This window comes from Schistocerca piceifrons, chromosome 1, assembly GCF_021461385.2.
Source record: "Schistocerca piceifrons isolate TAMUIC-IGC-003096 chromosome 1, iqSchPice1.1, whole genome shotgun sequence".
NCBI classification, from domain to species: domain Eukaryota; kingdom Metazoa; phylum Arthropoda; class Insecta; order Orthoptera; family Acrididae; genus Schistocerca; species Schistocerca piceifrons.
Genome location: NC_060138.1, coordinates 528,045,820 through 528,068,796, shown reverse-complemented (window position 1 = coordinate 528,068,796; position 22,977 = coordinate 528,045,820). Strand labels below are relative to the sequence as shown.

Genomic DNA, 22,977 nt, shown 5'->3' with positions numbered 1-22,977 from the left:
CGAACAACACCCAGTCCACCATGAAATGACACAGCCCAGCCAACACGACACAACACGACTCGCAGCTACTGCTGGTTTTACGCACGATTCGGTGCTGATGCACACCACTGCCAACAGCCATGTGACTACCCAAAATACAGTGGTGGACTGGCTTAGGTGCACCAGTCTGCCTCCCTACAAAAAGCTGCCTTTCTACTGGAGATACAAAAGCATGTAATATGCCACACACATGGGCAGATGACTACACCAGTACCTGCCGGTTGATACAGGTGCGGACATCAGCAAGCTACCCCCACATCTCACCACAGGAGATAACATGCCCTCAACCATATAACTCTGAGCAGAAAATGATTCAGTAATACTGGTAATGGGGACAACCTCCATGATTCTCTGGCTAGACATCCACACACCATGTCCATGAACTTTCTTTGTGGCTGAAATAGTCTAACCTGTTCTCGGAGCGGACTTCCTCCGTCATTATCACTTCATCCCAAATCTCAGCAGGGCTCTGTTATTATACCCTCTGCAGTGACAGTCTGCCTTCCATCACAGACCCTCCCCCCTCCACCACTAGATGTGGAGACTGCAGTGGATCTTGCATTACAATGTGCAACACTTGTGATGAACTCCCAGAAAGATCACAGCCTATGAGAACATCTGCTAAGAGAACAACAAAACATGTATAGAGAACGAGCAGCTGAGCTACCACCATCACGAACTGGACAGCCAACTGCAGTAAATTTGGCAGCAACTACAGACAGCCTGGCACACACGAAAGCCACACGATAACTGTACAACCACTAGCATGGATACACATGCTAGTACAGTGCTTATTACACTTAGTGACATATCTCATGAGCAGGTTGAACAGTGACAGTGTTTACGCTCTCACAAGCAGGTCGAATAGCAACAGTGTTTTGCTCTCATGAGCAGGTTACCCACTAACAAGGCTACCACCCCTGCAGACAGATCAGACAGCAGGACTACCCCTACCAAACAAAACAGTTAGCATAGTTACGGGTGGCACCATCCACAGAATTAATGTGATTCTGGGACTACTACTTAGCCCCTCAAGGCGGCCAAGGCAGCCACTGAAGAATTTCTCCAGGAGAGTACAATCAGACCTGTGGACAGGGCATGGGCATCACATGGCACCCCTGACGCGCCTACCAATACCTCAATGCCAGAATGATTATAGATAGCTACCCAGTCCTGAATATCTACGATTTCGCACACGATCTTAGCGTACTGGACTGTAGGAGAGCATACTCCCAAATACCTATGGCCCCAGAGGATGTTCACAAAATGGCCATTATCACTCCATTTAGTTTTTATGAATTCTTATTCATTCGTCTGGGTTGGAAAACGCCACACAAATGTGACCAAGATTCATTGATGGGTTGTTTTTCAATGTGCCACACTGTTACTGCTATTTAGATGATTTAATTACATTCTCAGTATCCACAGAGGAACATGAACGACACTTGAATGGAGTATATGACAAGCTGTCACAACACAGAGTGGAAATTTATACTGAGGAATGCCAACTGCGACAGCCTCTTGGCCACCTAGTTGTTGCAACAGTCATATGACCCATACAGGGCAAAACTGAGTAGATTACTAACAGGTCCCCTCCAACAAATAACTAAGAACTACCTAAATTTCTCAGCATTGTCAATTTCTACTGCCGACACTGACCCCTTGCAGCTGAAACTCTACTTTCCATCACAGAACCTCTACGAGGGAAAAATAAATCAGGGAAGAGGAAGCTAACATGGACAGCCGAGATGCAAACTGCATTTGACAACATTAAAGCTCATCTAGCCCACACCACCTTCACCAGATGCTGAGCTTATCATTACACCAGACGCAAGTGACTGAGCGCTGTATTATAGGATGAAGCACCAGGGATGACACAAGCTCTCCGTTTTTTTCTCAAGGAGACTGACAGACTCTAAAACGGAAGAGGTCAATCTTTGACCGCGAACTACTGGCCATGTACGGAGTGGTGCGCTACTTCTACGACGATATTGAAGGGAGACCACTTAATGTCTATACAAACCATCAACCATTAGCTGACGCAGCAAAGAATCCATCTGCCAACACCACATCATACTGGCTTAGGCATTTGGATCACATCTCACAGTTCACAACAGCCATTTACCATGTGCATGGAGTGGACAATATGGTTGTGAACTACTTGTCTTGCCTAGTGGCCATGACCATTCAACTGGATTTCCATAACCTTGCAGATGCACAGGTAACAGATACGGACCTGGAATGATTCTTGTCAGGCGGCGACATGGGAATTAAGCGACCTTTCGTCCCTGCCAACTATCACCGAACAATATTTGACTTGCTCCATAACTTAGCTCACCTCTGAGTATGCCCCACAATGAAACTAGTTTTACATGGGCCCGAATATGAAGCGGGATTGTGCCACTTGGACATAAGCGTGCATTCCTTGCCAGAGGGTGAAAACAGCACGACACAACCAGCCACAATTGGGGAGCTTCTCTGCGCCAAAGGGCCATTTTTGCCACACACATAGATTTAGTGGGGCCACTACCTGAATCTAGTGGATTTCCAGGGTGTATATGCGGACAAGGAAAAAAATTCCCAGCTATTTCTTGGATTTCCTGGTTAAGAATACATTTTCTCCTAGGTGAAAATACACTTTCTCCATATTAAATGACAGTATAATTCTCTTCAGAACTGTAAAACTTATCAATCCATTGAATAGTTATGGTTTTATACACTGGCATAGAATTTCCCAGCACTTTACAAAACAAAACATGGGGAAAAAGACACGTTTTGCTAAGATCTGCGATGTGCAGCAACATGTACGTTGCATATTTTCATATTACAAAAGTATAATTCAAATTCCACAATACACCACATGTTACTTTCTGAAGCATTGAAATCAATATTGTGACGAGCTTTTGTAAGCCAATCATAGCTCGTGTCACCTGATCTTCACCAGCTGATGACGGCGGATATTCAGAACATAGGACTAGTGATCGTAGTCAGCCAATATTAAGTAGCGCGAACACACAAATAGCAAAAGTTAACAGTTTACATTAATATACAAAGCTTTCACATATAATATTGGTCTCTAAGATTAATAAACTGCAAGAGAATTGAAGCTTTCACATACAACATTGATCTTTATTGCACGTGTTACACTTTAAGATACATCACACAAATGTGCCAGTAAAATTTTTAATGACGACTTAGATGTCTGATCATCTGAGCTCGAAATAATTCTAATGGTCGTCCTCAAAGAGTTGTTTTTTAAATGAGAGTCAAACACTTTGTGATTTAAGAAATTCATCGTACATTCTCACACACAGTTCATCTTGTGTAAAAGGAAATTTACTTTGGAAGTAACACTTTTCAGACCACCATTCACAATATTTTCCCACAACCTGTTAGAAATAGGTTCATTTCAGCAGTTGCCAGAGAGCGCCAGACAACAGGCATCAACGAGCATGTGCAGCTATGGTGACGCAGGAAGCCTCTATGTTTGTAATCTTACATTATGTCATAAAAGAAACACGACATCAGAGGATACTTCAAGAACATTGGAATTTCGTGAACCATACAAAAACACATAATTCGGCTTGAAGTGCACATTCATATGTCCAGATTTGCATGTGAATTTTCTTGGAGTACCAGTACTGTATTATATCATGTTTGGTTCTTTATTATGGCATAATGCGATACATGTTAGAAGATGAAAACATGCACTTGAAATGCAGCGAACAGTTGGTACTAGGGACCGATGGCCTTTGTAGTCTGGGCCCTTCAATCCCACAAACCAACCAACCAAGTTGATACTCGCCAATTGTGTAGAATTAAACCTAATAACTTATTTTAGCCTTCCGTAATTATGTCAATGTATTTTAATTCACTTAATGGTTCACAGCCGCAGAAATCAGTTTTGTTTTCATTTGGTGTCAGAGTAATGATCGAAGAGGAAACAGCAAACTCACTAAATGTAAACTCTGATCATGTGGAGGCTACCCACCTCCCCGCTACAGCTCAGACTGTTCTGCGTATCAGTCCCAGGTCTACGATATGTCAGAACTAGAGCAATACTAGATAGTGGCATAGTGGCACTCACTCCCCCCCCCCCTCCCAGCGCTAGAGAGAGTATGCCAACAATTAAAGCAACTTTTAAAAAAATGTTCATTTTGTAGCGAACATCTTTCTGAAGAGTCTGATACATAAAACATATGTCTTAGAGGAATGTGAGTGTGTGTGTGTGTGTGTGTGTGTGTGTGTGTGTGTGTGTGTTGGGGCTTATGGGCTCTCAACGTCAAGGTCATCAGCGCCCTGACACACATTAAAGGGAACGAATGTGGGCGGACCTAACAAAACTGAAGCACAAACGCAAAGAAAGCAGGAAAAGAAGGAAAATGCTACACAAGAAAGTAAAACGTAAGGAAAGGGAAAACGTAGCAACAAGAATGCCACAGTAAATTGTCATTGGCTGGCTACTTACATAAAATATCGGTGCCGTGGGCCGCTGGTCAGAAAATAAAATGCAATCCAATAAAACGTGGCGCACAGTGACCTGGACGCCACAAGCACCACACATTGGAGGGTCCTCCCGCCGGAGCAGGAAGCCATGAGTCATAGGGCTGTGGCCTATCCGAAGCCGAGTGAGGAGAACCTCGTCCCGTTGATGGGCTGAAAGGAAGTACACCACACACACGTTGTGGGCTTGACTATATGGAGCTTATTATCAGTCACTTCCAGCCACTCATCCTCCCACCGACGCATGACTCGTGAGCTCAACAGTGAGGTGAGTGCATGCAGGGGGATAGCACACTGAGATACTTGAGGATCGAGACACGCCTCCTTGGCTCGAGATCTGCCCTTTCATTCCCAGCAATGCTGACATGCCCCAGAACCCAACAGAAAGCCACCACCTTCCCCAATCGCTATAGTTGGAGGAGGGCATCCTGGATGGTCTGGACTATTTTATCAGCTGGATACAAATGTTGCAATGAGTGAAGGGCACTTAGTGAATTGGAACAGACAAGAAATTTAGGACAGGAAGAATGTCTCATCTGCTCCAGTGCCTGCAAGATCACAGACAATTCTGCATCAAATACAGTAAAAGTCTGAGGCAGTCGGACCTTGAGGACACGATCCGGAAAAACAACAGAGCAACCAACTGAATCCCCTTGTTTCGACCAATCCGTAAAAACAGCTACATAGTCGTGGTGCTCAGATAAAATGGCAGAAAATGCTGCATTAAAAAGGGTGGCAGGAGTGCAATGTCTCTTGTACTGCAATAAATCTAAAATCACTCCGGGTCTCTTCAGTAACCAGGGTGGCAGCCGGTTAAAACCCAGGATTTGGGGTTGTACAGACTCCACACCGAGGGACTCTAGCACACGTTGCACACAGATCCCAAATGGCAACGTAGCCTGCGGAACGGTGGGACAAAAGGCGGTCCGGAGGTGGATGGGCAACAAGATGGTGAGCAGGCGAGGTGGGAGCTGCAAGAAACTTACAAGCCTGGTGCACCAGCAGGAGCTGCCGCCTGATGGTAAGTGGCGGTTCCCCAGCCTCAGCACAGAGGTTGGGTATGGGACTGGTCCGATAAGCACCCGTGGGAAGTCGAATCCCAGCATGGTGGACAGCGTCAAGGATCTACAAATAAGACAGCTTCGCTGACCTATACACTGTACCCACAGTCCAGCCGTGAACTTACAAATGTGCGATAAAACTGAAGGAGACGCACCCTGTCCACTCCCCATGACCTGTGGCTGAGGCACTTGAGGATGCTCAGTGTCTTCAGGGTTCTGGCTTTGAAGTCGTGTAGGTGTGGCAGCCATGGCAACCTAGAGTCAAAAATTAGGCCCAGAAACCGCACTGTGTCTCTAAAATGTAGGACAGTATCCCCCATATGCAAGGCAGGCAAATTAAAAAGATGACGAGAATGATTAAAACGAACACAAACACACTTATCGGCAGAAAACCGAAAACCCGTCTTTGCAGCCCACTCCTCTAACCACTGCACTGTTAGCTGCAACTGACGGCTCATGGTTGCAACACTGGAGGAGGAACAGAAAACAGCAAAGTCATCCACAAATAAGGAGCACTGTACTGGACTCCTCACTGTAGACGTTATACTGTTGATGGCTATGGCAAAGAGGGTAACGCTTAAAACACTACCCTGGGGGACACCGTTCTCTTGCTCAGAGTGATCAGACAGTGTGTCACCAACTTGGGTCCGAAAAAACCGCGGAGACAGGAAAGACCGTATGAAAATGGGGAGGCGGCCACAAAAGCCCCATTGATGCAGTTGTGCAAGAATACAGTGTCTCCAAGTAGTGCCATATGCCTTGCTGATATCAAAGAAGATACCAATACAGTGATGCTGACGGAGGAAAGCCTTCTGAATAGCCACCTCTAGGAGGGTCAGGTTGTCGACCGTGGACCGAAATTTTCGGAATCCACACTGAGAGTGGCTAATGAGCTGTCTGGTCTCTAACAGCCAGACCAGAACGGTTAACCATCCATTCCAGGGTCTTTCCAACACAGCTTGTCAAGGTGATACTCAGTTAACTACTGGGACATGTGCGGTCCTTTCCTGGTTTGAGGAGAGGGATGAGAATTGCCTCCCTCCACGAAGTGGGGAACACTCCTGTCTGCCATATGAGATTAAAACATTCGAGGAGGATTTCCTTTGACGCCGCTGGCAGATGTCAAAGCATGTAGTACCGGATGCGGTCATGACCTGGTGCAGTGTCAGAAGTCACGGTAAGTGCCGATTCAAGTTTCCACATGGAAAAAGGGGAGTTGTAAGCCTCAGAACTGTTCGACTGAAAGTCCAAGTTTGCTCGTTCGACAGTCACACGGTAGCGACGAAACACTAATGGTTGATGGAGTCCAGGAATTCCTGTCATGACCTTTTCTTGCTCTCTTTAATGACACGACATGCCCTGGCTCTCACAATTCGAAAGGCGGTAAGATTGACCACTGTTAGGCAGCATTTAAATCGTCGAAGAGCCGCATGCCTGTCCCGGATGGCTGAATGGCACTCTTCTGTCCACCAAGGCACAAGGCGCCACTTAAGAGGGCCAAAAGACTGTGGTATGGGCAGGTCAGCAGTATGATGGATCACCCATTCCTGTACGCTGTTGTGGCGTTCAAAGACAGCCAACTGACTGAACAGTGGCCAGTTAGCCCTGCCAATCATCCACGATGGCGGCCTCTGCTCCAGCAATACACCATCCAGGAGATGAATGCGGATGGGGAAGTGATCGCTGGGATGAAGGTCATCAATTACCTTACAGTGAACAGAGTCAGTGAGGGTTGGAGAGCAGAAAGATAGGTCAATGGCTGAGAATGACCCACTAGCAGCAGAGAAGTGAGTCAGAGTACCAGTATTGTGGATGCACAACACTTGAGATGTTAAGAGGCTCTCCAAAACTCGACCTTGAGCGCAATGAGAAGTGGAGCCCCACAGGACATGATGAGCATTGAAGTCACCCAGGAGGAGAAACGGGCAAGGGAGTTGTGTGATAAGATCTGTGAGAGCCTCTAAGTTCACTGCATCCAGAGGAGGTAAATAAAGGGAGCAAATGGTATACTTCCGATGTGAATGAATTTCAACTGCAACTGCTTGCAGGTCAGTATCCAGGGGGAGAGCACAGGAATGGTGGTCATTATTAACAAACACGGCTATTCCGCCTTTGGCCCTTTCCCCAGCCTGGTCATCTTTGCGATATAACGTATAACCCCTTAGTACAGGAGCATCAGATGGTTTTAAATGCATTTCCTGTAAAAACAAGCACAGGGGGCATTGCTGTGCTAGGAGGTTCACTTCCTCCACATATGCCCAGAATCAATTCACGCTACACTGTATAATGGGAGCCATCTATCAGGGTGGGAGTACCTTAGAGAAAGTATAAGACATGTTATTTGGTCTTAAGTGAGTCAAAGTGCAGTGCCATGCCTCTTCACACAACATAACATTCTTCTATTGCATGTCACTGTAATTCACCGTCGAATGTTGGCTGATTTGACATCCTGCCCTCCTTTTCCTTGTTTTTTTTTTTTCAAAAAAAAAAAACTCGCAGTTAATACTGGATGGGATTATTTGTAACCAGGAGAACAAGAACCCCTCAGAAAATCTACACTCTCTATTAGCTAATAAATTGCTGTTTTGTGGGACATAAAATTAAATATGGGATACATAGAACCAGTAAAGACAAGCTATTACCTCATCAAAGTTCATCAAACATTTTGCTGCATGAAAAAACAAAATGTCATTGTTTAATACTGAAGAAGTTGCTAAGACTGGTGTGGTTTCTCAAGCTGATTATGTGTATTTTGTCACTGTCTGCTACATGAAATGAAATAGGCTTGTCTAATATTGCAGCAATTGTAACATATACCAAATAAACAAGGCTGTTTCAGAACAAATGCTAATTTTTATGACATGACAGAATATAATTCACGAAGTACCAATATCAAATGCCTATTAGCCCTACAACAAGCAAAAAGCTTTATGTTAGAAAATAGTTTCACATTTCATTCATACGCTCTAGCTTCTCAAGCATGAGGTCGAAAAGTAGTAATCAGAAATTTTTATATAAATTTGGAATCATTATATTCTTCCATAATTTGTGAGATGTACCCGTTTCTTCTCCTTCCTCATTCTAACAACCAACCTCGTCATCACTAATACTGTAACTATTCCTGCCAGTGTTAAAAACTTATTCTCTGGTTAACTTTACTAACCGTGCCACAATCACCAGTTTAGTTATCCCGTGTTTATTTTCCGGTTAGGCTTACCGCGTGTTCATAAAACACATTTTCCGCATTACTCCCAGAATAGAACATATAGCCAGCAACTGTACAACTAGCCCTTGCAAGTGTAGCGGTCTGGCCAAGATCTTTGTCAAAATTTAATTTTCTTGGGATTCACGTTGAAGATAACATGTAATGTTTCTTACCTGTTATTCCTGTTAGTCATTTATTTCCACTCTGGTATTCCGAATCTATGTCTATCACTAGTAATTAGTAGTACAAGTTTATATGCCAACTAGCTCTGCAGATGACGAAGAAATTGAAGAAATGTATGATTAAATAAAAGAAATTATTCAGATAGTGAAAGGTGGTGAAAATTTAATAGTCATGGGTGACTGAAATTCAGTAGTAGGAAAAGGGAGAGAAGGAAATGTAGTAGGTGAATATGGATTGGGGCTAAGAAATGAAAGAGGAAGCCGCCTGGTAGAATTTTCCACAGAGCACAACTTAATCATAGCTAACACTTCATTCACGAATCATAAAAGAAGGCTGTATACATGGAAAAAACCTGGAGATACTGACAGGTTTCAGATAGATTATGTAATGGTAAGACAGAGATTTAGGAACCAGGTTTTAAATTGTAAGACATTTCCAGGGACAGATATGGACTCTGACCACAATCTATTGGTTATGAACTGTAGATTAAAACTGAAGAAACTGCAAAAAGGTGGGAATTTAAGGAGATGGGACCTGGATAAACTGCAAGAACCAGAGGTTGTACAGAGTTTCAGGGAGAGCATAAGGGAACAATTGACAGGAATGGGGGAAAGAAATACAGTAGAAGAAGAATGGGTAGCTTTGAGGGATGAAGTAGTGAAGGCAGCAGAGGATCAAGTAGGTAAAAAGACGAGGGCTAGTAGAAATCCGTGGGTAACAGAAGAAATATTGAATTTAACTGATGAAAGGAGAAAATATAAAAATGCAGTAAATGAAGCAGGCAAAGAGGAATACAAACGTCTCAAAAATGAGATCGACAGGAAGTGCAAAATGGCTAAGCAGGGATGGCTAGAGCACAAATGTAAGGATGTAGAGGCTTATCTCACTATGGTTAAGATAGATACTGCCTACAGGAAAATTAAAGAGATCTTTGGAGAAAAGAGAACCACTTGTATGAATATAGAGACCTCAGATGGAAACCAGTTCTATGCAAAGAAGGGAAAGCAGAAAGGTGGAAGGAGTATATAGAGGGTCTATACAGGGGCGATGTACTTGATGACAATATTATGGAAATGGAAGAGGATGTAGATGAAGATGAAATGGGAGATACGATACTGCGTGAAGAGTTTGACAGAGCACTGAGAGACCTGAGTCGAAACAAGGCCCCGGGAGTAGACAACATTCCATTAGAACTACTGATGGCCTTGGGAGAGCCAGTCCTGACAAAACTCAACCATCTGGTGAGCAAGATGTATGAGACAGGTGAAATACCCTCAGACTTCAAGAAAAATATAATAATTCCAATCCCAAAGAAAGCAGGTGTTGACAGATGTGAAAATTACCGAACTATCAGTTTAATAAGTCACAGCTGCAAAATACTAACGTGAATTCTTTACAGACGAATGGAAAAACTGGTAGAAGCCGACCTCAGGGAAGATCAGTTCGGATTCCATAGAAATGTTGGAACACTTGAGGCAATACTGACCCTACGACTTATCTTAGAAGCTAGATTAATGAAGGGCAAACCTACGTTTCTAGCATTTGTGGACTTAGAGAAAGCTTTTGACAATGTTGACTGGAATACTCTCTTTCAAATTCTGAAGGTGGCAGGGGTAAAATACAGGGAGCGAAAGGCTATTTACAATTTGTACAGAAACCAGATGGCAGTTATAAGGGTCGAGGGGCATGAAAGGGAAGCAGTGGTTGGGAAGGGAGTCAGACAGGGTTGTAGCCTCTCCCCGATGTTATTCAATCTGTATACTGAGCAAGCAGTAAAGGAAACAAAAGAAAAATTCGGAGTAGGTATTAAAATCCATGGAGAAGAAATAAAAACTTTGAGGTTCGCCGATGACATTGTAATTCTGTCAGAGACAGAAAAGGACTTGGAAGAGCAGTTGAATGGAATGGACAGTGTCTTGAAAGGAGGATATAAGATGAACATCAACAAAAGCAAAACGAGGATAATGGAATGTAGTCGAATTAAGTCGAGTGATGCTGAGGGAATTAGATTAGGAAATGAGACACTTAAAGTAGTAAAGGAGTTTTGCAATTTGGGGAGCAAAATAACAGATGATGGTCGAAGTAGAGAGGATATAAAATGTAGACTGGCAATGGCAAGGAAAGCATTTCTGAAGAAGAGAAATTTGTTAACATCGAGTATAGATTTAAGTGTCAGGAAGTCATTTCTGAAAGTATTTGTATGGATTGTAGACATGTATGGAAGTGAAACATGGATGATAAATAGTTTGGACAAGAAAAGAATTGAAGCTTTCGAAATGTGGTGCTACAGAAGAATGCTGAAGATTAGATGGTTAGACCACATAACTAATGAGGAGGTATTGAATAGAACTGGGGAGAAGAGGAGTTTGTGGCACGACTTGACTAGAAGAAGGGATCGGTTGGTAGGGCATGTTCTGAGGCATCAAAGGATCACCAATTTAGTATTGGAGGGCAGCGTGGACGGTAAAAATCGTAGAGGGAGACCAAGAGATGAATACACTAAGGAGATTCAGAAGGATTGTAGGTTGCAGGAGGTACTGGGAGATGAAGAAGCTTGCACAGGATAGAGTAGCATGGAGAGCTGCATCAAATCAGTCTCAGGACTGAAGACCACAACAACAACAACAACAACAGTAATTATAACAACACTGATCATTTGCAAAGCCAGTCAAGCACATAAGCAAACAGCAACTGGAATTCACCCATTTGGCTTTATTCCACTTAGCTGATAGTCCCCTTTTGTCTGCAGGAAAGTTTATTTCTAGATGTGACGGGGATTTCCCTGGCAGGTACACTATGCAATAATAAACTTATTTTTCATTCAGAAATTAACTTAGAATGTGTTAAAAAGTTTTCAAAAACCAACATGGATGCATTTCAAAATTATATGAATAATCGATAGACCAACATGCGCTGGATGCTAGCCACTTTGTGAAACAAGGTTTTTTTCCTCAAGAATATGAATTTGGCGAGGACCTCCCAGATCACATACGACGGGTCATGAGAACAGATACACAGCATCAGATTCCCATCATCGTTGCACCACACAATACCCACTGTATTTGTGCATAAAAATCTACAGACTTGCACTCACTTTATGCTATGCACAGACACCATCAAGCCAATGCTGCACCCAGCATATAGCGGACTGTATAAAGTACTAAGATGGGGACCAAACATATTCAAAATAATGCTAGCTGGCAAACCCACTACTGTGTCCGTCAATGGACTTAAGCCAGCATGGACTTTGGTGGAGACACCAGGGAACAATACCATTCCTCTGACTTCATGCCATGACACAACTCACTTTTCCGTCACAGTCGATGTCAAGCATTACCTTCGAGAAGATATCACAGTGTCTCTACATGACACGACGATCATGGTTATCTCTGTCATGTATGAAAACCGAAAGATCGGCAACAGCACGGTGTCACGATCATTGCACCCCTCCAGGTTGATACCACAGTCAGTCAATACAGCTGCATTGTTATCTACACTATACAGGGGCGGTATCCACAGGATCACATATAACCACTGGCAGACAACCTAATGATGGTACCTCTAGTAACACCTACTCAGCCAGTACCAACATCATGAACAGGCAGACCACTGTGCTGACCAAGACATCTACATGAGTACAAGCTAGACAGCATCTCCAGAGACAATGTACACCACACTGCAACACAACTTCAGCATGCCTTTGGAGGGGTGTGTGAGCCCTGTGAGGACAGAAGCTCTATGAACTTCCATCTACAAGAATATCACTGCAAGAGCAGTATCTCTGGACCTTGGGTAATGTGTTCGGAGATGCCAGGTGTTTAACTTGTATCTGCCCGTATAATGTGTATAAATAAATATTGAATATGTGAATCGGTAATGTTGACAGTCATTTTACCCAAATCCTACATGTTATTTGCTACTCTTTTGATCTCCACACAAATTTTGCATCTTATTCCGGTCTTGATGTTCTCAAGTTCACTTTTCATGACTATCCTCTCGATTTCTTCCCCTGTAAATTGTTATGAGAAAGATGTGATCAGCTTATTATGATTCTGACTATCTTAACTCTCAATAGCACGTCTATATTTGTTTTCCTACCCATCCAACTTGTTCTGGCCACTATCCTCACTATTCAGATTTCTACTGCGTGCAGCAGGGATATCTCCTTTTTTTTTCTAGTGCCCATCTTTCAAAGATTTCCACGTTAATAAATTGATGTAGTTACTTGTAAGAGTATTACTTCTGACCAGTATTGCCTTGTATTCTATTGCTATGCTTCTCTTCATTTCTGTTAAGCATCTGTTATCTTCTACAACAACTCAGTCAAGATATCAGAGGTGTTTTGCTAAATTAATGTATGTGTCACTTATCTTTACCTCCTGTTGGTCTTTACTTTTTGTAACTGCTATTAACTTTATTCGGTTTTGTTCTTAATTATTTTCAATTTTCACTTCTGTTGTTTAACAAATAGTACTTAACATTTTGTTCATTGCCTTATTTGAATTAGCAACTATCACTGTCATCACCAATGCAGTGTAGCTTTTCACTAATGAATTTATTTATTTTTCCTTTTTTTTTTTTCTTTTATGGTTTATGCATCTCCTCCAATTTATTTACTAAACAAGCATACATTTCTATCTAGCTTTAACAGCTTTCAGGTGGTGTTAATGTGAAGAAAACTAGCTTTAGATGACAGTAACTAAAGTGGATCTCCTACCATCAGTGTTTTCTGGAATTAATGAAAAGACAAAATGCATGTTTCTAAACATCAACCTTTCAGAGAAGATGCAAATAATGAAGTTTTCTTACAAGGTTAAACAAAACATATGTGCTTTTGAAATGTGAGACCATTTAGCCCTGTTACCGAAGCTCCCACTCTACTAAACAAAAATCCCTGCAACTGTGTAATATAACCTCCATCTTTAAACCCAAATCATTACAAATCTATCATCATGACTGCAAAATTCACCAATAGAGAACCTCCTAACATTTTCAAGTTAGAGGATAAAAACTATTATGAAATGCAATGATATCAATCTGTCTCATGCAGGTAGTAGAGGCAAGTCATCCTCACCACTCCTGTCCAGAAAATTTAAATAATCATAAATTTTCCTTTCCAGGCTTTTCACTGTGTGACAGCAATATAATAGATAAAAAGTATAAATAAGACACAATAAGAAATCATACAAGGGTAATTCAAAATTAAAATTACAATTACAATGAAACTTACTTGGCGCAAAATGAAAGCAATTACATCAGATGATTCCCAATAACTTGCATGGAAAAGATGTGGCAAAGCATTTGTTGGGAAATTTGCAAGTCCCTCTGGACAATACAATGCATAGTCTAGTCGCTTTGTACCCCACCATTTCTGTGTTACTGAAAAGTGAAGGATAAAAAGCCGTAATTCAGCAATTCTCTTCCACAAATAACACTTCACCATAGAAACATGTGACTACTGTAGTATCAAAAATTGATGTAACATTACAGAAAACAAGGAAAGTTTTCTAATTCACAGGCACAAAAATATTATTTGAAATCAGATATATGTTCACTTTTGTAATATAAGTTTTTTATATATATATATATAAATATATCACAAAGGAAAATTAATTTCAGCACTACCTGAAAACTTCTCCATAAATTCATCAGTACCTCACTACAGCATGTAACTGACATTGCTCTACAGAGTATGTAATATATGAAACATTTAAACATAACTATTTTGTGCCTTTTCCTTGTTTCAGATTAAAATACCTTCTGCAGTATGTTTTCTTCTTTTCAGAGCTTTTGGACAAACAATGACGACTCATTACACCACATAAAATTCTCTCACAAAAAAAAGAAACATGCAAGAATAAATAAGACTACAAATATGAACTGAAATATTTACAATAATGCCATCTGTGCATTTGTGTTTTTCTACTGATAAAATAGAAAATTAATTTCTTCTTTCATTCCACAGTAAAAAAATATAAAAAAAACATGAGTCAGGAACAATCACATACTACTCCAAGTACAGGAAGAAAGAAAATGTGCAATGTGTGCCATCAGTAGGGCAATAAACATGCGAGCAACTTAACTGTACCATAGTAACACAGAAAAATCTGGCACATTTGCCAAATCAAATCAAAATCTACTTACAGGCATTAATAGTTTGTAGTGGTAATGAGTCAATTACTCCTGATACAGTACTTTGGATGCTAACTTCTGACATTCTTCGTAGATGACTTCCTTGAATGGGTGATGTCAGATTCAAGCTCTCAGCGAACATTTGTGGGTTAGCCTGAATTACTTCCACTGGTAGAATCAACACAAGAGTTTTAACATGAGTACAAATTGACCTTGGGTTTTGAAGCTTTGTTTAAAGATGCACTTTCACAAATGGCTAATTGTTATAGAAATCCTGGTAACTAGTACAGTGGGAAGTACTGATTACTGCTCATCTTACAGATGAAGCTGTAAATACTATATGATACAGAACACAATGAACAGAATTAACAGCTATTTTCGTTTGATAAGTGTTACGGTATAATATTCAAGTGTAAATGATCTAATCAGCACAAAAAAGTTAGAATCATGTGGGATACCATCCCACTTCCCCCTGAACCTCATGGTGTACTCTGCTGAAACATCTTTGTATAATAACTACATCATCTCAATACCCGTACTCCCACATTTTTTCATAAACCATCCTGCTCAGTATAAAAAATTCCAACATTATGACCATAAACTAGAAGGCACAAGGATCCCCTCTCTGACCTGCAGCAATTGATGGTCCTGCTAAAGGAAGTGAAGTGTGCCTATGCTAAAATGTTCAGTTCACTAGTACACAATATCAAAGGCACAAAAATACTTTACAGTAAATCCTGCTCAACAACTATTTTAGTGAACAGAATTCGTCTGCAGTAATAAAGGAAACTTTTTTTTTTTGGTGAAACTCCAATGCACACAGAAATTAAAGCAAAAGACTATTACATCAACATTGTAATGTTCTAATGAAAATTTCCCATTAATTGTTTTCTTATTTTCTATAATCTTTAAGCTGTTATTGCTTCACCTTTACTTATAACCTTCTGTGACAATATGTATTTTAATTTTAGACTGCAAAGGATAAATAATATTATACATACAACTCTCTGTAAAGCTCATTATTACTAGTGCACAGTTGTAGTACTCATTACTATTTTATTCTACTTATTGACATTTGTATTCTAAGTATTAAATGACCCTCTCACAAGAGACCTACATGCTCATAAGGATCCACAGAACCTGTGAACCACAATTAAATAAATATTTTTTGAAAAAAAAGATGTTTCAGCTGTCTGAATTGTGATTGGCTTCTCAAATCTGATCTCTCAGGTAAACTCAAATTGGCCATTTATTCTGTTCAGAATATTCTTTTAAGTTTCAACTTTAGTTGTAAGATGAGGGACATATCGGTCTTCCCTGCTTAAATTTATCTCAGTTCTGTAAATCTAAATTAGTGCAAATAGAGCTTCTGTCCACCAACATACAGTCACATGAATGCTAATTTTATGTAACAGCAATCTAATCTAATATAGATGTAAAGCAAACTCTCATAGATACATCATCACATATTTTGACATATTTTAAGAATGTGCAATTTTTCTGTACTTCATTATAATGTGTGCATATTGTTTTGTTTTTCAGCGACACATGTTTCTTAAAGAGCAATATTTATCAGTACCACCCATGAAGTCCCAGATGTGAATATAAAATAATAGTACAAATATCATTTATCCAAATCTCCTGTCTAACAGAGTTAAGGGCAGAAAAATCATTCAATTTGATGAGATACTGTGCACAAGTTGCTCCTCTTTCACAGGCACATGGGACTCTGATGTTTTGGACTTATTTTTCACATAAAGGAAGTAAATCTGAAGAAACAGTTATTCCTTGTAACATTAACTGCAGATTTTCTTGATTATCACTCCTCATAAACAAGAGAGAAAAAAATCCTACTGCAATGGTATCCTAGTTCATGTGTCAAAATTATTTTGACCCAAAAGAAAAGTGTCATAAGTACCTACATTATATTTTTAATGTGCTGCACTAACTACTAGAGAGTCTCATTTTAGCAGTCAGTTCTGAAGGCAGTGCAACTCTCCTACCAAAAAGACATGCTCTCTTTGCACTTTCTTCATGTCAACAATTTAACTCCATCCCCTCTATCCCACCCAAGAATATTTATTGTGCAGGAAGCTTCATATATATTTAAATCATTTTAGGAACTCTTAAAAACTTCTACATTTGCCGTTTAAAATTCCAAACCTTACACTTAATCTCAATATTCGTACCGATGATTGATGTCTCAAGAGCTTCACCCAAAAATTTGTAGGCACAATGATCCAAGTGACATCCAAAAATTCACCTAGCTTGCACATCAGTCAAGGAATAAGTAGAATGATAAGTAAAACATAATTCTCGAAATATGTCAACATCATTTCAAGAAAGCGAAATATGGATTGCATTTTTCAAAGGCAACACAATTTCTGAGTCACACATTTGCTACACAGAACACTGTTTTCCTTCAGAGATATTATTAGTTATTAACAATATGCTTACATTGGAAGGGGAGGGGGCAGGAGGATGAGAGAGAAAGACAAGAGAGGGTCAAAGGAGGAGGGGGGTGGGCAAAAGGTGTGGGATGGGAAAAGGTAGAGGGAGAAGAGGTGGGGGGAGGATGGGAAAGAGGAGGTCCAGGGGAAGAGTGGGGCAGGGGCAGAGGAGGGGGCAAAGGAGGTGTGGGAGGAGGAGGAGGGGGGGAGGTGGTGCGGTGGGAGGAGGGGGCAGAGGAGGTGCGGAGGGGGCAGAGGAGGTGCAGGGGGAGGATGGAGCGGGGGTGGAGGAGGGGGCAGAGGTGTAGGGGGAAGAGGGGTGGAGGCGGGGGCGGAGGCAGGGGAGGAGGGGGTGAGGGTTGAGGGAGGGGGTGGAGACAGGAGGAGGAGGAGGAGGAGGAAGAAGAAAGGCGGAGGTTAGGGGCCCAAGGGAGGGGTCATTCCAAACCAAGTTGTCTAGTATTGGTTGTTTGACTGTCTTAGAAAAAGATCTGGCCTTCAAATTAAATCCATCACCTAGCTGAATGTATTCCTTCATATGTTTTTAATAGTTCAAAGTTATCAGCCACAAATTAAAAAAACTCCATTTTTGAACAGTAGAATTTCCCACCCTTGACATCTTTTGTGTTATTATGCTATCCTCTTCACTCCTGAGACAAAAACGATTGGCAAGAAAGTTTCCTTTTCATGTTTTCCAGAAAACCAATAAACAAGTATGACACAAATGCAAATGAAATATCTTTTTGGTGATTCATTAAGGTGCAAATAGAAGTCCCCATAAGTGGACCTCAAGCCTTACTTATCGTGAAAAATGTACAAGTCTTTTTTTATAGTTTCTTTGCCCTTTCTTCTATATAAACATTTTATTTAGCAACTTACGGATATTCAAAACAGTAAACTCTACTGTATTTTCTAATGCACACAGAAAATAACGTTCTTAAAGTTAGTTTTGAAATAGTGATTTCCAATACAGGTTTTTGGTCATGTTTTAAAACTACTTCATAAATGTAAGAAAATAATATTTATAGAATATTTTATGAAAAGTAAAAATTTGCTACTACCAGTAAATTAATCTTTGCTTTTGTAATAAGCTCCAAAACAATTGTTCTTCACAATACACAAAACATTTCATATTTGAGACACATTTCTCTTATTTTGGAATTGCAGTCATGTTTACCGTGTTTTAAAGCATTCCTTGCCTCAATGGATTTTGGTAGTTGGTCAACATTGTAAAATCTAACTTCTGACATTGGTTTCAACATTGTAAAATCTAACTTCTGACATTGGTTTCAACACAGATCACCTTCCTTTTTATTTACGTTTTCTACATCATCCACTTCTTCACTGTCAGAGGGATTCTCTATACAAGTGTGTCCTCTTCTCTTAGCTAGTAGCATGACACCTTAACGTTCTTATTATTTACCAGTCAGTTTCATCAAGCTCAGCAGGACAAACTTCATTCCAAAATGAGAATCCACCATCTTCCTATTCAGATAGTTTCACATTGTTGTCTTTAAGAAGAGCTTCTAATACCTCATCAGTTAAAATTTAATGCATTGCTTTATAGTGTAGAAATAACTTTTATTTCAGTATCCCACTACTGAAGATCAAACTGAAATTAGCAGATATGCACTATGACCTGAGGTCCACATATGGGGACCTCCATAAAATGCATTATTTCATAGTAACAAGGACAATTTGTGCAAACTGAACTAATTATCAACTTCTGGATTAGTTAGTTAGGTAAAAAATACAGATTCTCAATCTAATATTTAGGCACAATAATTATTTACAAACCTTTTAGATCTGTAGAAGTAACCTTTTGCTTTGTACGACCTGCTGTAAACTAACACACTAATCATTCCCTTCAAGATGCTGTGCTCAGGGTTTAAATCTAAGAATTAGAAGGTCCATTCTCACAGATCATGGGTCTACAAATGAAAATACACCATTTTACGGAGAAAAAAAAATCATGAATTAAGGTCCAAAAGTGTGGACCAAAGGAACGAAGAAGCTAGATAGTACAGTTACTTTATATAGAGCATTAGTGGTGAGAAGTTTACACTTTAAAAAATAGATTTTTGAATTTTTTTGTTTCCTAGTCTGCGAGATTTTTGTTGGGGGACTAGATAAAAATCTGAAAAGCATGCACTTTTGATACGATACTTCAGCACACATTCAACTTTGAGATTCAGTGGGAAGTTATGGAAAAAATTACATATATGAGTAAAAAATGTGTTTTTGAACATCTGTGATATCTAGGCTAATGCAATAAAGTATATCAGTTACATACTTTAAACATATCAATGATTACTTGTTATTTTGTAAATGAAACTCGGCCAACTAATTACATTATCTTGTTCTCATGTCATTTGTTTTTCCTACAAAGTTCACTGAACATCTGAGGAATTTCTTCACTCAGTTTTGCCTTAGGTTAAAAGTTTGCCCACTCACAGATGTAAATTCCAGGGGAGACTGTTTCTTCAGTACATACTAACTTCACCTTCTCAACCTTTCTGAATGGGGCCATTGGTCCTGGTGGGTGGTACATTGTAACATTTACATCTTAGATTTGACTGTTTATTTTATCAGTTTCAGCACTCCACTACTGTTCTTCACAAGCACAAGCCACTACGTCTTTTTTTTTTTTTTTTTTTTTTTTTTGAAGTGTCAATGGCACAAGTTTGTCACATTACTGAAGTTCATAATCAGGTGATGATGATGTGATCTCACATTTGAGCAAGTTGTTTGACTGCAGTATAAAACAGTGAAAGTGACTTTAATCTTCTAACAAGTGTGGAATCTTTCCTTCAAGATAATGGTGCAGAGTTCTTGTATTTATTCACGTTTTACAAAAATGTAGGTGCGGCTCTTGAGTGTATCTTAATCTTTATAACAGAACACAAATGGATGAACTGTGACCTCTTTATGTGTACCTAGTGGTCCCCTTGTACGTCATCTTTAACAAAAAGGAATAGTTTTCTGAAAAGTCAGCAAGAAGTAAGCATTCATCAACTGTCAAGGTTTGCTTTTTGTCTCTCATAAATTTACCTTTAGCTTTGTTTTCTAAATGAACTAGCAGGAGATACACCTAATATTTCACAAGTGGAATCTACTTTTTTAAAGTTTACGATAAGTCACAAATTTGTTTATCTGAACTGTCACTATCCTTTTCTTTGTTAATTATTAATATCTTACAATAACGTGTTGGTCACAATGATTTTCTTGGTGTTGGATTGATAAAAGTGCGTTTATTTTTAGAATAATGATCAATGATTTAACCTCCGAGCCAACTGTGAAGTAAAACAACACTTTATCTCCTTCACTGTACTCTTCAATTAAAGTAATATCTTTAGGAAACACTCCATACACACTTATAACAAGCTGCATTAATAAGAACACTTGAGACTCCATTTTTTAACTGCACACTTCAGGAGCTCATAGTTAACTCAGTGTGAATGGACGGACATTGGTGGAAATGGGGGAGAACACACAGACTTGCACAGGCTTGTCTGTGAGCCTGTACAGACTTGCAGATGCTGTCTGCTGGCCTACTCAAACTTTCAGCATAGGACTGTCTTAACAAATGATCATCAGTTTCTTTAATCTGATGTATTTAAATTATGCAGTTGATATAAGTTTTTGCATTGTCAACCTAGATATAACAGACTCTAAAAAACATATTTTTGAGTCTTATTTGTATTTATTTTTCATAGTTTCTAGTTGAATCCCACAGCTGAAATATGTACTGAAGTTTGATATCATAAAGGTGTCTTAAGTCTGTAATTTTCAGATTTTTATCTGGTCCCCTAACAAAGATGTTGCAGGCCAAAAAATGAAAAAATTAAAAAAATCTGTTTTTCTAAATAGTGTACTTTTTAAGTGTAAGCTTCTCACCATTGGTACTCTATAAAAAGTAACTATAAAATTTAGTGTAATTGCACAAAAAATATTAAGACAGAAATTATTCCTTGTGTAGAAAATTATTGTTTACAAATTGAGTTTCTTTTCTTTTCTGTTAATCTGCTACCAAGAACATTGAGCTATATATAAAAAAAGCGCTGGCAGGTCGATAGACAAACAAACAAACACAAACATACACACAAAATCCAAGCTTTCGCAACAATGCTTCATCAAGAAAGAGGGAAGGAGAGAGAAAGATGAAAGGATGTGGGTTTTATGGGAGAGGGTAAGGAGTCATTCCAATCTCGGGAGCGGAAAGACTTACCTCAGGGGGAAAAAAAGGACAGGTACACACACACACACACACACACACATCCATCCGCACATACACAGACACAACCAGACACAGCAGAAAATGTCTGCTTGTGTCTGTGTATGTGCGGATGGATATATGTGTGTGTGTGTGTGTGTGTGTGTGTGTGTGTGTGTGTGTGTGTGTGTGTGTGTGTGGGCGTGCGCGCGCGAGTGTATACCTGTCCTTTTTTTTCCCCCCAAGGTAAGTCTTTCCGCTCCCGGGATTGGATTGACTCCTTACCCTCTCCCTTAAAACCCACATCCTTTCGTCTTTCCCTCTCCTTCCCTCTTTCCTGATGAAGCAACCGTTTGTTGCGAAAGCTTGAATGTTGTGTGTATGTTTGTGTGTCCATTGACCAGCCAGCGCTTTTTATATATATATATATATATATATATATATATACACACACACACAAAATTCTAGCTTTCGCAACCAATGGTTGCTTCGTCAGGAAAGAGGGAAGGAGAGGGAAAGACGAAAGCATGTGGGTTTTAAGGGAGAGGGTAAGGAGTCATTCCAATCCCGGGAGGGGAACGACTTACCTTAGGGGGAAAAAAGGACAGGTATACACTCGCGCGCGCGCGCGCGCGCGCGCCCACACACACACACACACACACACACACACACACACACACACACACACACACATCCATCCGCATATACACAGACACAAGCAGACATTTGTAAAGGCAAAGAGTTTGGGCAGAGATGTCAGTCGAGGCAGAAGTACAGAGGCAAAGATGTTGTTGAAAGACAGGTGAGGTATGAGCGGCGGCAACTTGAAATTAGCGGAGGTTGAGGCCTGGCGGACAACGAGAAGAGAGGATATGCTGAAGGGCAAGTTCCCATCTCCGGAGTTCTGACAGATTGGTGTTAGTGGGAAGTATCCAGATAACCCGGACGGTGTAACACTGTGCCAAGATGTGCTGGCCGTGCACCAAGGCATGTTTAGCCACAGGGTGATCCTCATTACCAACAAACACTGTCTGCCTGTGTCCATTCATGCGAATGGACAGTTTGTTGCTGGTCATTCCCACATAGAAAGCTTCACAGTGTAGGCAGGTCAGTTGGTAAATCACGTGGGTGCTTTCACATGTGGCTCTGCCTTTGATCGTGTACACCTTCCGGGTTACAGGACTGGAGTAG

The 22,977-nt window shown here is 40.4% G+C and overlaps 1 protein-coding gene across 1 annotated transcript in view; it reads right to left on the bottom strand.

Annotated features, from left to right (window-relative positions):
- The window catches only part of LOC124798491 (protein retinal degeneration B), a 565,476-nt gene that overhangs the window by 72,263 nt on the left and 470,236 nt on the right, over positions 1–22,977 (bottom strand). Inside the window, 2 exon segments of the mRNA XM_047261931.1 lie at positions 14,222–14,370; positions 15,136–15,291. Of these exon segments, the coding sequence (XP_047117887.1) occupies positions 14,222–14,370; positions 15,136–15,291 (305 nt within the window).